This window comes from Aotus nancymaae, unplaced genomic scaffold (assembly GCF_030222135.1).
Source record: "Aotus nancymaae isolate 86718 unplaced genomic scaffold, 86718_ANA_hifiasm-v0.15.2.pri h1tg000016l, whole genome shotgun sequence".
Taxonomy (NCBI): Eukaryota; Metazoa; Chordata; class Mammalia; order Primates; family Aotidae; genus Aotus; species Aotus nancymaae.
The window spans coordinates 35,636,247-35,650,612 of NW_026988428.1; the positions used below are offsets into that span (position 1 = coordinate 35,636,247).

The 14,366-nt window shown below is 41.3% G+C and overlaps 1 protein-coding gene across 3 annotated transcripts in view; it reads left to right on the forward strand.

Annotated features, from left to right (window-relative positions):
• Window positions 1-14,366, forward strand: part of SCN8A (sodium voltage-gated channel alpha subunit 8) — a 144,245-nt gene that overhangs the window by 112,796 nt on the left and 17,083 nt on the right. For all 3 annotated transcript variants that reach the window (XM_064377110.1, XM_064377108.1, XM_064377109.1), the window contains exons 21-25: window positions 3,841-4,125; window positions 5,976-6,029; window positions 6,557-6,694; window positions 7,694-7,798; window positions 11,914-12,184. In XM_064377110.1, the coding sequence (XP_064233180.1) occupies window positions 3,841-4,125; window positions 5,976-6,029; window positions 6,557-6,694; window positions 7,694-7,798; window positions 11,914-12,184 (853 nt within the window). The remainder of the gene's footprint in view (window positions 1-3,840; window positions 4,126-5,975; window positions 6,030-6,556; window positions 6,695-7,693; window positions 7,799-11,913; window positions 12,185-14,366) is intronic.

Here is a 14,366-nt window from a genome sequence, read left to right on the forward strand (position 1 = left end):
TTGGTAGCTGCATCTCTTCCCTTTAGCTGGCCCTTCTTTCTCTACCTTTCCTGGACCCTCAGTTTCCAGTCCCCTAAAATCTTTTACTTGTCAACTTGAAAGTAGTTTAGGAGCCTGGAGGTCCCGAATGCATAATCAGAACAGTAGATAATTTTATTTGAAAAGCATTACGATGTTTTAAGTGAAAAGCATCAAGCTTTTTTTCAGTGAGATAATATGGGCAAGAACAAGTTTGAACCCAAAGCTGGAATTTAAAACAATTAATGTGCAGTGAGGGAAGCTTTGGAATAAGAGTACCATCTCATTTGGTTGACTCCAGCCAACTAACAAACAGTATTGACCATGGCTGGTTGGGCAGGTGAAAAGGGATCAGGAATCCATTCCTGCCCTGTGGGCTTCCCCTTCTGTGGAAGAGAAACTGCAAGAAAAAGATTGGATCTGGCTAAGCTTATAGTAAGTGCCCCAGTAAGAAACAAAATTAGGTACACGTTTTATTTAAATGTCATTTTTCTATGGCACATTTTAAAAAATTCTTTGGTTTTGGTTCTTCTATATGCCAACACTTTAGAGATTACCTTTAGAATATTTTAAATGAGAAATCTTTATAAACTGAACACCATCCATGCAGATGAGCTCAACTGTCACTGTGCTGCTCATATTATAGACTCAGAGCTTCATTGAGAGGAAACATATGACCCAAGCCTGTCCTGGGACACTGACTTCAGTCTCCTCTCCTTCCTCAAACCAAAGACCAGGAAAACTGAAGCACTCATGCTATAGGCAAAGGAATACTTAATGTAGTTCTTTGCTTTTCTCTCCTCCATAGTAATCTTCATTTAAAGATTTTGCTGTGCTATTAAATTTTTGAGGGTATATAATATTAGTGCCATGAAACATGCATGCATTTTTGTTGATTGTCAGTACATAGTTGTCCATTAAAGCCATGTTCCCTCTGCCAGATATTAAAAGCTAGCTGACAGATTTTATAGTATTTAATAACCAACAGTAATGTCCAAGACATTATAGAGAAGACAAAAATATTGTAAGAATTCATGTCCATTGGAATTTTCTCATCAATTAAGTGGGATTTGTATCAATTGCTAAGTATAAACTTCCATTGAAAAAATTAACTTTTTATAGATTACTAAAATCTAGCTTTGAGTGATATTTCCATGTCTAGTTCTTAACAATAATAGATTTCGTGATAATTAAAGGCAATGTAGAATAACTAGAGAGCTCGTGTAGAGAAGATCAAATTCATTAAGTGACTACCAATGGAAATTTGAATTATCATTTATAATATATCTTTAGTATGAGAGTTCAAAATAAGAAATATGATCTCTTCCCCAGTGGTTGCTGAGAATAACAGCACAATGATCATTTTCCATATGGAGCACAGTTAAATAGTTTCTACTTAACATATTGCAGCTTATCAGCTAATGTTCACAACAAGGAAGAATTATTAGTAAATTTAATCAACTCTGGGCTGGGCACAGTGGCTAACGCCTGTAATCCCAAAATTTTTAGAGGCTGAGGTGGGCGGATTACTTTGAGGTCAGGAGTCCGAGACCAGCCTGGCCAACATGGCAGAACTCCGCCTCTACTAAAAATACAAAAATTAGCTGGGTGCAGTAGCACCCACCTGTAGTTCCATTTACTGGGGAGTCTGAGGCAGGAGACTCTCTTGAACCCAGGAGGTGGAGGTTGCAGTGAGCCAAGATCACACCACTGCACTCCAGCCTGGGCAACAGACTGAGAACCTGTCTCAAAAAAAAAGTAAATAAATAAAAATTTAAAAGTAAATTTAATCAACTCTGTTTTCTGTTTTATTCATAAAACTAAGGTAAAAAGTTTTTCTGCGGTATGATTACAGTACATTTACATCTTATAAAACTTTGGATTTTATAGGATTTTATGTCATATCAGAGAATAAGGCTCAGTGAATATTTGTGTATATTCATTTGATCAGATGAATCAATATGTAAAATTTTATATTTTATGAGAATAAAAGTTCAAAGAGATGACTAGTTAATTTTTCTTCCCTGTGGTAAACATTAACTCATGTTTAACTGTAACACATAGTATGTAGGACAGATTAGACTGGGTTTGAGTAGAAGCTTAAGATCATTCTCTTCATAGTCAGAAGAGTTCCAGAGGAAGTAGGTTCTGAACTGAGATTAAAAAGCAACATGGCTAGGTTTCAAGTCTTTGGGGCCTACTTCCTATGCCACATTTGTAATGGTCTAACAGAAGGTCATGATCTCTCACCTAAGTTCTGCTGCAAAATGCTGTCACATAGACTTGAGCTTTTGAATCTTTACATACTCTACTCCCTTATTGTTTGAGAAATTATTTTTCCATTTGTGGATCATCCTCCTTTTGCCTGTTCTTTTGCACATTTCATTGCTTTTTGGTGCTCCCACCAAAGGGTGAGCAACTGTAGAATGAGGAGGTAAATTCAAATCTGAGTACATGACAAATTTGGTAATTTAAATACATATGAATATCATTCTCCAAAATAACACTGAAGATTTTCCAGATTTCAGATATCCTGGCTTTCCTTGCTCAAAGTAATAAACAATTAACAAATTAATAAACATTTTATACTAATGACAGAGCTGTCAGATCTAGAAGAGATTTCTTGGTCTAAGAATTAAGAAATAACTGCCTCTCAGTCTAAAGGCCTTCATATGTGAATTGGAGAAACACAAAATGAATATTTTAATCTAAAAGGAAGAGTGACTCCTTAGCAGAAGAATATCATTGCATTTTTTACGCAAGATAGAGCAGGTAGCTCTAATCAGCCACATGTCCTGATGAGTGACAATGCAGTCTAAGGCAAAACCAGAAGATAAGGAAAACCTAAACCCTAAACTAAACTGTATGCTACTCTGACTTACACTGTAAAGCAAAATAGAAGTTTAAAACAATGCAGAATCTTTGATTCCTCGGGGGTTTTTTCCTTTGCTTTTTTTTATTCCTGAGCTTACTCTAGTCAGTGACTTTTAATAATATGCCAATTTTTTAGTTTCAAGAGCAGTGATGATCTAACCCAAAACTCTCTTAAAAAACTTAAGTCATCCCTATTTCTAATACGTTGTGATGATTAGAGTCAAGCCCTGGAATGAGCAGAGAGACAACAGCATTAGCCAAGCAGGGAGCAACTCTGATTTAAAAGCCTACAAAATCAGAATAAAAACGCTGAAGAAGAATAATGAACCTTGAGTGAAAAGCACATCTGTTCAGATTTTATTTTATACTGTTTGGTAGAGGGAATATAGCTTTTTTTTCTTGAGCCTGCAAAATATGCATGCTCAGCTATTGCCTGAAATAAGATAACTGGCCTTGCGTAGTCATAAAAGAGACGTTATGTACTGTTAACTGGTTCTCTATTAACCACAACGGGTAGTTCTCTGTGATTGTGAACAATCATACCTTGTTTTGCAGAGGGGGAATGTCTGTTGAAAGGCAACTAGCAAACTGAAAATTACTTATATTTCCCCATTGTCCATATTTATAAATTGAGGAGGAGGCAGAGTGGACTAAGAAATAATTTTTCAGTCCCAGGCTGATACATAGGGAAGAAGACCTAGGTCATCTTGACTGGAGAATTTGTGTTAGTCAAAATAAAGATGCAACTTTTTAAAATTCCTTCAATATAGTCCTAGACTTAGAAATTTTTGGTCCTACTTGTCAGTCTGTCCAGTTACTCTAATTCCAAAGGGAATGTAATGTTTCCATACAGAACAAGCCACACAATGTCATTCCCCTCCTGGAAATCAAAAAATGTACTTGCTTCCATTTCCACCCAACACTCAGCAACCTCCCCTTCCAATGCAGGTGGTGGTGAATGCCTTGGTGGGCGCCATCCCCTCCATCATGAATGTGCTGCTGGTGTGTCTCATCTTCTGGCTGATTTTCAGCATCATGGGAGTTAACCTGTTTGCGGGAAAGTACCACTACTGCTTTAATGAGACTTCTGAAATCCGATTTGAAATTGAAGATGTCAACAATAAAACTGAATGTGAAAAGCTCATGGAGGGGAACAATACAGAGATCAGATGGAAGAATGTGAAGATCAATTTTGACAATGTTGGGGCAGGATACCTGGCCCTTCTTCAAGTGGTAAGTAATGTTTTGTTTTGTTTTGTTTTCTTCAGTTCTGTGAAATTCAGGCAGCTAGCACAAATCCCATTAGACTTCTTCTCAGCCCTACTTCTAGAATCAGAATTATTCTCAGTCAGTCCAAGAGAACAGTGTTGTTCCCCAAACCAGTTTCAGAGAGACACCTTTCCTGAGTATTCTCTGACTTCTGCCAGATCTCACGCAAAGGAAATCTCTCATTGTGCTCAGGAGCAGAGAGCTGTGCCCAGCAACAAATAAAGATTCCTGCAGTGTAATAAAGTGGCAGAGAAATCACTTTCCCTTCCCGGGTCAGACAGTGTAGTTAAAGAGAAGGGCAAAAAAAAAAAATCAAGAAGATAAGCCCATAGACAAAAAAGTATGGCAATTGTGATGGAGCAAAATAATCGTACATACTCACTACATTCAAGTTAACTTAAGAAAAAACCATGGCAGTGCCTTGGTGCCACACTCACATTAGCTTCACCCCAGAGAAAGATATCAGATTACTGCATCACAGAAAGGAAGGATTTAACTATCTAGATAATTCTCTTTTGCCTAATTTTATTCCTTCCTGCTTAGTTTTCACTTCCTCTCCCAGCAATGTTTTGGAATGTGTGACAAGACAATATAATGCAGAGAAAGTTCATAGGCTCTGAAATCAGACTGATACAGATTTGAACCACACTCTGATATTTATTGGATATGTAACTTTGAACAAATTACTCAACCTCTCTGACTCTGTTTCTTCATCTATTAAATATCAAAAATGATACCTTGTATTGGTTGTTAAGAGAATTTGTGATTTTTAAAAATTTCTTAGCACAATGCCCAGCACATAACCATGCTAAATAATGGAAATCGCTATTAAATATTTTTGTTACTATATTGCCATGCCTATATCATACAGTTCTTGGGAGACTAACTGCAATAACACAGATAAAGCTCTTAACCTAACCTTACATATAGTAAACACTCACTGTCAACTCACAGTAGAAGGCAAAGTTCATGGAATGAACTGTAGTTTTTCCTACCCCAAAGCTTTTTTGCTGTTCTATCCCAGTTCAAGAAATTGGACCCACGAATTCAATCTGAATTGGAGCAGCTCCAGAAAACCAGTGCATATCAACAAGCCAGTCAAATATGGTAGTCACAGAGTCCCTGCCATATGTAAGATGCTGTGCTTGACAGTACAGTACTAGGGCCATCAGATGAATAAAGACCTTCCTATGCCCTGAAAAAACTTAGAATCTGGTTGAGTAAGTAAAACATGCAGAATGGTACATTGATAATCCATATTTGTTTCCAAAATCAGGCTAGATATAGTAGACTGAAGGAGTAGAGTTGGGAAGGGGCTGTCAAGGATAAAGCTGGTATTGCCACTACATAGGCTACACATGTGTATATTAGTAAAGGGTAAGTCTAATCTTTTTCTTTTTTAATGTAACTATGGGTTTTTCAGACCCCTGTCACTTAACACCTTTTAAAGAACTGATTCCTCAGTGGAATGGAGTGCTAAGTTCCAAGCATTTTCAGTAGATTCCTGTCATTCGCTCATAAAAGTTTTCCCTAACTTTAGGCAGGCTTCTCAGGCCCATGTTTTTAAGTCCTTTTGTAAAGTCTTAATCCAGTTACCATTTTCAACATGTTTATTTGCCATACTTTGTTGTTATTTTCAGGGACAAAGCCCCCTTGGGACCTATAGTAACAGAAAACTCTGAGTCCAAGGGAGGCTGCACCCAAACCCCCATTCTGTGTTCTCACTGAACCTAAGCCTGGCCTTTGGGATCCCTGCCTAGACTCCCATCCACTCCCTTAATAGGCACAGTCTAATGACTGCCTCTGTTTGCCAGGCAACCTTCAAAGGCTGGATGGACATCATGTATGCAGCTGTAGATTCCCGGAAGGTAAGGATGTACATGGCGAAAATACAGCCTTCTCAGATGGTTGGAAAACAAGCAGGATGTCAGATCCCACCAAGAAAGAGGGAGGAATGGAGGAATGGAGGAGTTGTCATTTCTCTTTGGAACATTTATTGCTTGTTTTATTGATTATAGATCATTTTCCTCGACTCAGTAAGTCATCACTCTCTTACATTGGCCCCCAATGATTAGAGTGTTGATTTTTACATGGCCCCAGGGAAGCTGTCTATGCTTCAATCCTGCTTCATAGCAAAAGTATGGCTCCTAGCAGACAGCCCTCCCTCCCTGCGGCCTCATGATTTGCATGTTCTCCACATGAGTCAGAGGAGGGCTAGTGCCCTCTCAAGGCAAGACATGCCAGTGTAGAGAAGGAGGCAGGTAGAAAGAATCTAGGGCTCTCCCACCCCAGCATGTTCAGCAGCTCAAATGGTCACAGTTATGGCTGATGGCCTTGGCATGTCAAACTCCAAACTAGGAGTTGATTCTCTTCCTTTTATCCTGTCCTTTGACAGCCTGATGAGCAGCCTAAGTATGAGGACAATATCTACATGTACATCTACTTTGTCATCTTCATCATCTTCGGCTCCTTCTTCACCCTGAACCTGTTCATTGGTGTCATCATTGATAACTTCAATCAACAAAAGAAAAAGATAGGTCTCCTCCCCTCATTGCCAGTGGCTGGAAGTCAGCCCAGATAAGAGGCACCTTTGTCCCTTATCTCTAGAAAGAAAATGTCCCTCTTTCTTTCTCTAAAATCCATATTGTCAGCTCACTGTGACCCTGGCCACCATGTACATTAGCCCCAACCTACTCTTTCTGTTTTGGGGGCTGGATTTTGCAGCACATAGTTTACCACACTTACTAGCAGTCCTTTATTCTTGAGGCCTATTACTGCTCTTGGTCTCCCACCAGAAGCAGGTAGGTCAGAGAGTGCAGTCTAGCAACAGAAATGAAAAAGAAAGAAGCAGTTGAATAACTATTACAGGAAGTAAAAACTCTCTAGATTTGTGATTATCTATGTCAGTCCCTGAGCACTGGCAAATTGGGATTTGAGAGACCGTCCTTGGAAAGTTCACTTCCTTACTTGTTCTAGATGGTTAACAAGTTTTAAAAAGCAAATTGGAAAAATTGCTCTTGTTACTCATTTTGTAAGTCAAGTCTATCCCAGCATACTCCAAGAAACCCTCCAAATTGCTTTCTTGCACCAGAATTTCTAAATTTTGAGTATCATCTAAAATAAATTGGCTATCAGCCAGGACATGAAGATCTTTTTATTCTAAAATATTTTTTCTTGAATGTATCAGGAAAGCAGGTCCTCAAAAAAATGAGACTGTGAAATATGACTGCCTTCAAAGTCATTGCTCTCAAGTTTACCCTTTCATGAGGGTCTATAATTGGATAGTCCATTTCCTTTCTACCTCAGGACTGGCAGATCTTAGAAATCCTGAGCTAAAGACAAAGGCAGGGGTCTCTTTAGAGCTGAATGATTATCTCAGGTCTACCCCATCATGGGATAGCTACTAGCTACACTGTCTTTTGCAAAGGAAAGGATAGGTCTCCCCTCAGTTCTCAAAATTGAATCTTAGGTCCAAACCCATAGCATGTTGAGAGCCAGTTGTAATTGTCTGTTTTCTTCTTCCCTCCTTTACTTTGGAGGTCAGGACATCTTCATGACTGAAGAGCAGAAGAAGTACTACAATGCCATGAAAAAGCTGGGCTCAAAGAAGCCACAGAAACCTATTCCCCGCCCCTTGGTAAGTGCATCATGTGGGCTGAGGGCTTAGTGAGAACTCATATTAAAAAAAAAAAAAAAAAAGTACTGCTAGGGTTACTGCAAAGGAAGGGAAAAGGTAAGCGATCGGCTGCTTTGTGCCTAATCCTCTCCTCCCCACCCATCCAAAAGATCTGAAGAGATAGCAGAAGAACGGGGATTAAGGAATGGGGTGGCTTTTACATCAGTCCTTGACATATCCTCTGAGCCTTCCTTGGGCAGCCTCCAAGAATCAGCATGTGAATGAACCACATTGGCTTTGGCTCTGGTAGAGATGGTTTTAGAGACATCCAAAAATTAACAAGAGAAAATGAAATGAAGTTGCTGCCCTCTTTCCCACCAGTTCAAGGTAGGAGAGTTGGTCATGATTTTTTCAGCTTCTCTCTGCTCAATAAATATGTCTTTGCAGGATGTGTCTAGAAGCTAAAATCATGCTCTGGCTATTTGTAGGAGCAGAAAAGGGTAAAACTATGAATCTGGTGCCCTGATTCTCTCTCTTGAGCTGAGCCTTTTGTAAAACAGATTTGGGGGCTAAGATTCTGCTTCATTGTGCCATTGGTGGTTGTCTTGTTTCAGAGAAGGGGAAGGAGATGCCCTGTTCGTGATTCCATATATCCAGTTGGGTGAGACATTACCCCCAAAAGCCAGGCCCAAAGTTCCTTCTTCTATAACTTCCATTTAGCAACTTTAAAAAACAGAAACAACAACAAAAACAGTAGAACCTTTAATACAGAAGCTTCCCTGGCAATCTAATTTGTAGAAATAAACATAGAGTGACTATGTTTGAATCAAGAGTTATAGTTCCAGAGTGCTTTCTCCTCTCAACCCCACACGCTGCACATGGCACATCTACCGCATCAACGTTTGAAGGAAAAGAAATTCTAGGGCTTTGTAGACCAGATTGAAAACCACCAAGTTAAAGCAATCCTGAAAATAAGCACAAGCCCAAGTACCTAGGTACTTAAACAAACAAAAAATCTAGGAATCTTAAGAAAGAGAACAGTTTTTTTTAGTCTTTGATGTTAAGACTTCATTTTGTGATAGAAATGGGACTAAAGGGAGTAGAAAAGGGTTGACATTTCTGGAGTGCTGCTTAGTACTTTACAAAGTATGAGAACCTGAGTATAATTTTTTCCACATTAAAATATAGTAACTTCCAGCCTAAGCAACATAATGAGACCTGTCTCTACAAAAAAATTTTTATAAAAATTAGCTGGGTGTGGTGGTGTGTACCTGTGGTCCTCACTATGTAGGAGATAAGAGAATTGCTTGAACTTGGGAGGCCAAGGCTACAGTGAGCCATGACTGTGCCATATACTCCAGCCTGGGCAACAGGGAGAGACCCTGTCTCAAAAACCACAAAATAAAATAAAATATAAAATATTAATGTAGGAAACATTAATAAAGTGTGATTAACAGTCATTTAGCAAATATTTATCAGTCTCCACTGTGTACCAGGTACTAAACATAATGTGATAAACAAAAGGTAGACACTGCTGTCATGGAGCTTATAATAGTTGGGGAGATAGATAATAAGGAAGCGAACAGCCACAATAAAATGTGGAAGACTGTGAGAAAAAAATTAACTGGAGGGCTATAGTGGTGGATCTACTTTAATATAGTAGTCAGAGAAAGCATCACTAAGGAGAGTCTACTTGAGTGGATGAGAAGGAACCAGCTGGGCATGGTGGCTCCTATTGTAATCCCAACTTGGGAGCTATAGGCAGGCAGATCACTTGAGCTGAGGAGTTCTAGACCAGCCTGGGCAACACAGTGAAACCCCATCTGTAAAAAAAAAAAAAAAAAAAAAAAAAAAAAATTAGCTAAGCCTGATAGCACACCTGTAGTCTCAGCTACTCAAAAGGCTGAGGTGGGAGGATGGTGTGAGCCCAGGAGGTCAAGGCTGCAGAGGATGTGGTAAGCTGTATTGTACCACTATACTCCAGCTTGGGGGTGAGAGCAAGACCTTATCTCAAAAAAAAAAAGAGATGGAAGCAAAGAGCTGGGGAAAGAGATTCCTGGCAGAGTACACAAGACCCCAGAAGCAGGAAACTATCGCCATGGAGCGGTGAGGCAGAGGAGGGACATTGATGAGCAGAGTCAGACTGTGCCAGGTGTCTCCCTGTAAGCCAGGTTAACAATAGGGATTGTGTTGCAAGCCCAGTGAGAAGCTCTTGAAAGGTTTTAAGTAGAGGAATGATGTGGTCCATTTGTTTTTTGTTTTGTTTTGTGTTTTGAGACAGAGTCTCTCTCTCTCACCCAGGCTGAAGTGCAGTGGCATAATCTCGGCCCACTGCAACCTCCACCTCCCGGGTTCAAGCGATTCTCATACCTCAGCCTCCCAAGTAGCTAGGACCACAGGTGCCTGCCACCACACTCAGCTAATTTTTGTATTTTTAGTAGAGCTGGGGTTTCACCCTGTTGACCAGGCTGGACTTGAACTCCTGACCTCAAGTGATCCACCCACCTCAGCCTCTCAAAGTGCTGGGATTACAGGCATGAGCCACTGCACCTGGCAATGATACATTTGATTTAAATCATTACACTTGCTATTTTATGAGGACTGCATTGATGAGGGCAAGAAAAGAAGTGGGAGACCAGTGAAGTGGCCAGACAAGTTCAGATCAGAGATGATGGTGGCTCAGATTAGAGTGGAGCCAAAAAAGATAGAATGAAGTGGATGAACCCAAGTTATATTTTTGGAGGAAGAATCAACAGGCCCTTCAGTGGATCAGATGAGGGAGAATAAAGAGACAAAGATGATTCTCAGATTTCTGGCTTAAGAGCCTGGGTGAATAATTAAGAGGAACAAGCTGGGTGAGGGGCAGGGAATAGACTTGGCTCTGCTTTGGACTTAAGTGTGAGATGTTTGGACATGGTAAGTTTGAGATGCTTATGAGTCATCAAGAAGAAATGGCAAGTAAGCAACTCAGATTCAGAGGAAAGGTGTGGGCTGGAGGAGAAAAGCTTGAGAAGCATGAGTACATAGATACCACATAAGCAGCAGGAATAGATGAGCTCTCATAGGGTGAAAATTTAGAGAAAGAAGGGATTAAGAGAAGAAATGGCTGGCAGATGAGACCAAAAAGGAGCAGCTGGAGAAGTAGGAAGACATCCAGAGTGTGTCAGTCAGCTGGGTATAGTGGTGCACACCTGTAGGCCCAGCTTCTCGGGAGACTGAGGCAGGAGGATCACCTGAGGCCAGGAGTTTGAATTGCTATGTGCCATGATCGCACCTATGCATAACCACTGCACTCCAGCCTGGGTAACACAGTGAGACCCATCTCTAAAAACAGAGAGAAAGGCCAGGCATGGTGGTTCACACCTGTAATCCCAGCATTTTAGGAGGTCGAGGCAGACAGATTATTTGAGGCCAGGAGTTTGAGACCAGCTGGGCCAATATAGCGAAACCCCATCTCATCTATACTAAACATACAAAAAATTAGCCGGGCGTGATCGTGTGCACCTGTAATCCCAGCTACCCGGGAGACTGAGGCTTGAGAATTGTTTGAACCCAGGAGGCAGAGGCTGCAATGAGTCAAGATTGCACCACTGCCCTCCAGCCTGGGCAACAGAATGAGACTCTGTCTCAAAAAAAAAAAAAACAGCTGGATGCTGTGGCTCATGCCTGTAATCCCAGCACTTTGGGAGGCTGAGGTGGGGGGATCACCTGAGGTCGGGAGTTCGAGACCAGCCTGACCAACATGGAGAAACCCCATCTGTAACAAAATTAGGGGGGCATGGTGGCTCTTGTCTATAATCCCAGCTACTCAGGAGGCTGAGGCAGGAGAATCGCTTGAACTCAGGAGGCAGAGGTTGCAGTTAACTGAGTTGCACCATTGTACTCCAGCCTGGGCAATGAGGCGAAACTCTGTCTCCAAACAAACAAAAAATAAAGAAGTATAGTAACTTTAGCAAGCTCTTGGTGAGGTAATATTGATGTTGGTCTCCATCCATGCTCCTGATAGAGCAGCAGAGCTGACCAGTATTAACAGAAAAGAAGACAGAGGTACCTCGATTAGCAGGGTGACAGCTTCCACAGGTTGGCTTGGAAATGTTTTCATGAATCTTGTGTCTTTTCCATCCCTTCCTCCCCAGAACAAAATTCAAGGAATCGTCTTTGATTTTGTCACGCAACAAGCCTTTGACATTGTTATCATGATGCTCATCTGCCTTAACATGGTGACAATGATGGTGGAGACAGACACTCAGAGCAAGCAGATGGAGAACATCCTCTACTGGATTAACCTGGTGTTTGTTATCTTCTTCACCTGTGAGTGTGTGCTCAAAATGTTTGCCTTGAGGCACTACTACTTCACCATTGGCTGGAACATCTTCGACTTCGTGGTAGTCATCCTCTCCATCGTGGGTGAGTGGGGTCGGAAAAGTAGGCCAGGGGAAAAGGGACCTGCCTGATTTTGAGGATGAGATTTCCCAGGAGAGGAATGAATTATACAGATCTGAGGTGCAGGCAGGATACCCTGCCTAGCAGATTCCATTGTCAGTGAATTTCTACTGCGTGTTCTTAGTAGTCTTGGATTATAAATTCTGTGGCTCAAGGAAAAAAGAAAAGAAAAAAAAGATTGGTTCTTGGCTTTTAAGGAGTTTAAAGTCTAACAGGGAAGGTAAAAGAAAGTTGTCATTAAAGAATATAATGCAATAGAAGTATAAAATGAAAAAGGGAATGACTGTTAACTTGGCTGTTATGAAATAGTCTAGTTAAGTTCTGATGCTGATAGCCATGGTGGTGCTGCTGTTACTGGCAGGGCTTGTTTACTGAGATTTTACTGTGGGCCAACTACACTTTGAAAGTTTCTTCACCTGCGTTGTCTCATTTGATTCTTATTACATCCCAAGAAGCAAGCTACTTTATTATCCTGATGGTATAGATGTCCACAGTCACTCACTAGGAGGTGGTGGAGGCATAACTGGAGTTCATCCCAAAGTCCATGTTTCTTGTTTTTGTTTTTTTTTTTTTTTTTTGAGACGGAGTTTCACTCTTGTTACCCAGGCTGGAGTGCAATGGTGCAATCTCAGCTCACTGCAACCTCTGCCTCCTGGGTTCAGGCAATTCTCCTGCCTCAGACTCCTGAGTAGCTGGGATTACAGGCACGCGCCACCATGCCCAACTAATTTTTTGTATTAGTAGAGACGGGGTTTCACCATGTTGACCAGGATGGTCTCGATCTCTTGACCTCGTGATCCACCCGCCTCGGCCTCCCAAAGTGCTGGGATTACAGGCTAGAGCCACCGCGCCCGGCCAAAGTCCATGTTTCTTAACTGTGACTGTGTGCATCTTGCTTCAACCTAAAAGTGTGGGGGGATGATGTCCTGGCAGGCAGGCAGAAGGAAATGCCACCCTGTTGATTGCCCTTCCAAATGTTTCCTTACCTTCCTGAAAGGCATCTTGTGTGATAAAACTCAGCCTTGGTTCCAGGTAAGTTTGACTCATTTATACCCAAGAGAGAGAGTGCTCGAGACCCATGGGGCCAGCCCCAGACCTCCAGTGGCCATGCTGGGCCTAGTGAAATGGTGACTAAGGCACCAGCAGGCCAGGGTCTCCCCTTGGCCTGTGCCACCCTCTAGTTCTTTCCTCCAGAGCAGTATGTCCAAAAGTGTCGACATGTGGAACACTAATCCTGTACATTTCTCCCCAAGAATCTCATGAGGAAATTAGGTAACACACTGTACCTTGAATTTTCCTTTGGGGTTCACAGTGCGCATTACTGAATTCTCTTGGAAGTCCTACAGTAAAGAATTCTGGGCCAGGTGCAGTGGTGCACGCCTATAATCCCAGCACTTTAGGAGGCCAAGGCAGGCAGATAACTTGAACCCGGGTGATCAAGACCAGTCTGGGCAACATGACAAAACCCTGTCTCTACAAAAAAAAATATAAAAATGAACCAGTCATGGTGATATGTGCCTATAGTCCCAGTTACTTGGGAGACAGGTGGGAGGATTGCTTGAGCCCGGGAGGTTGAGGCTACAGTGAGCCGAGATCACACCATTGCACCCCTGGTTGACAGAGAGAGACTTTGTCTCAAAAATAAAGAAAGAATTATCTTTAAATGTAACATAGCATCTCACCTTTATTAGACCACAGTTTCCTTTTTTCAGTAATAATGACAGCTCACATTTTAATGGAACACACTACATGCCAGGTGCCATTATAAGTGCTTTAAATATGTTAATTCATATAATCCTCTCAACAAACCTCTAAGAATCCTGAGGAACTGAGGCACAGAGAGGTTCCCAAGACATGTGGCTGGTAAGTGAGCAAGTGGGGGTTCAAGCCCAGCCCCCTGGCCCCAAGTCCATTCTCCTAACTTCTCACAAAACACACTTTGGACAATGCTACCCTTGTCCACTTCTCTTGAAACTTTTCTGGCCACTCATCTTTGAGCAACACAGAAAATCCACAGACCAAATCATACCCCCCATTTTCAAATGATACTCTAAAAAGAGGAAGATGTTTTCGATGATTGGGATTTTTTTTTAATATCCTAAATTTGATTTGTTCAGAAACAAAAGTAAGAAATCATCTTTTTAAA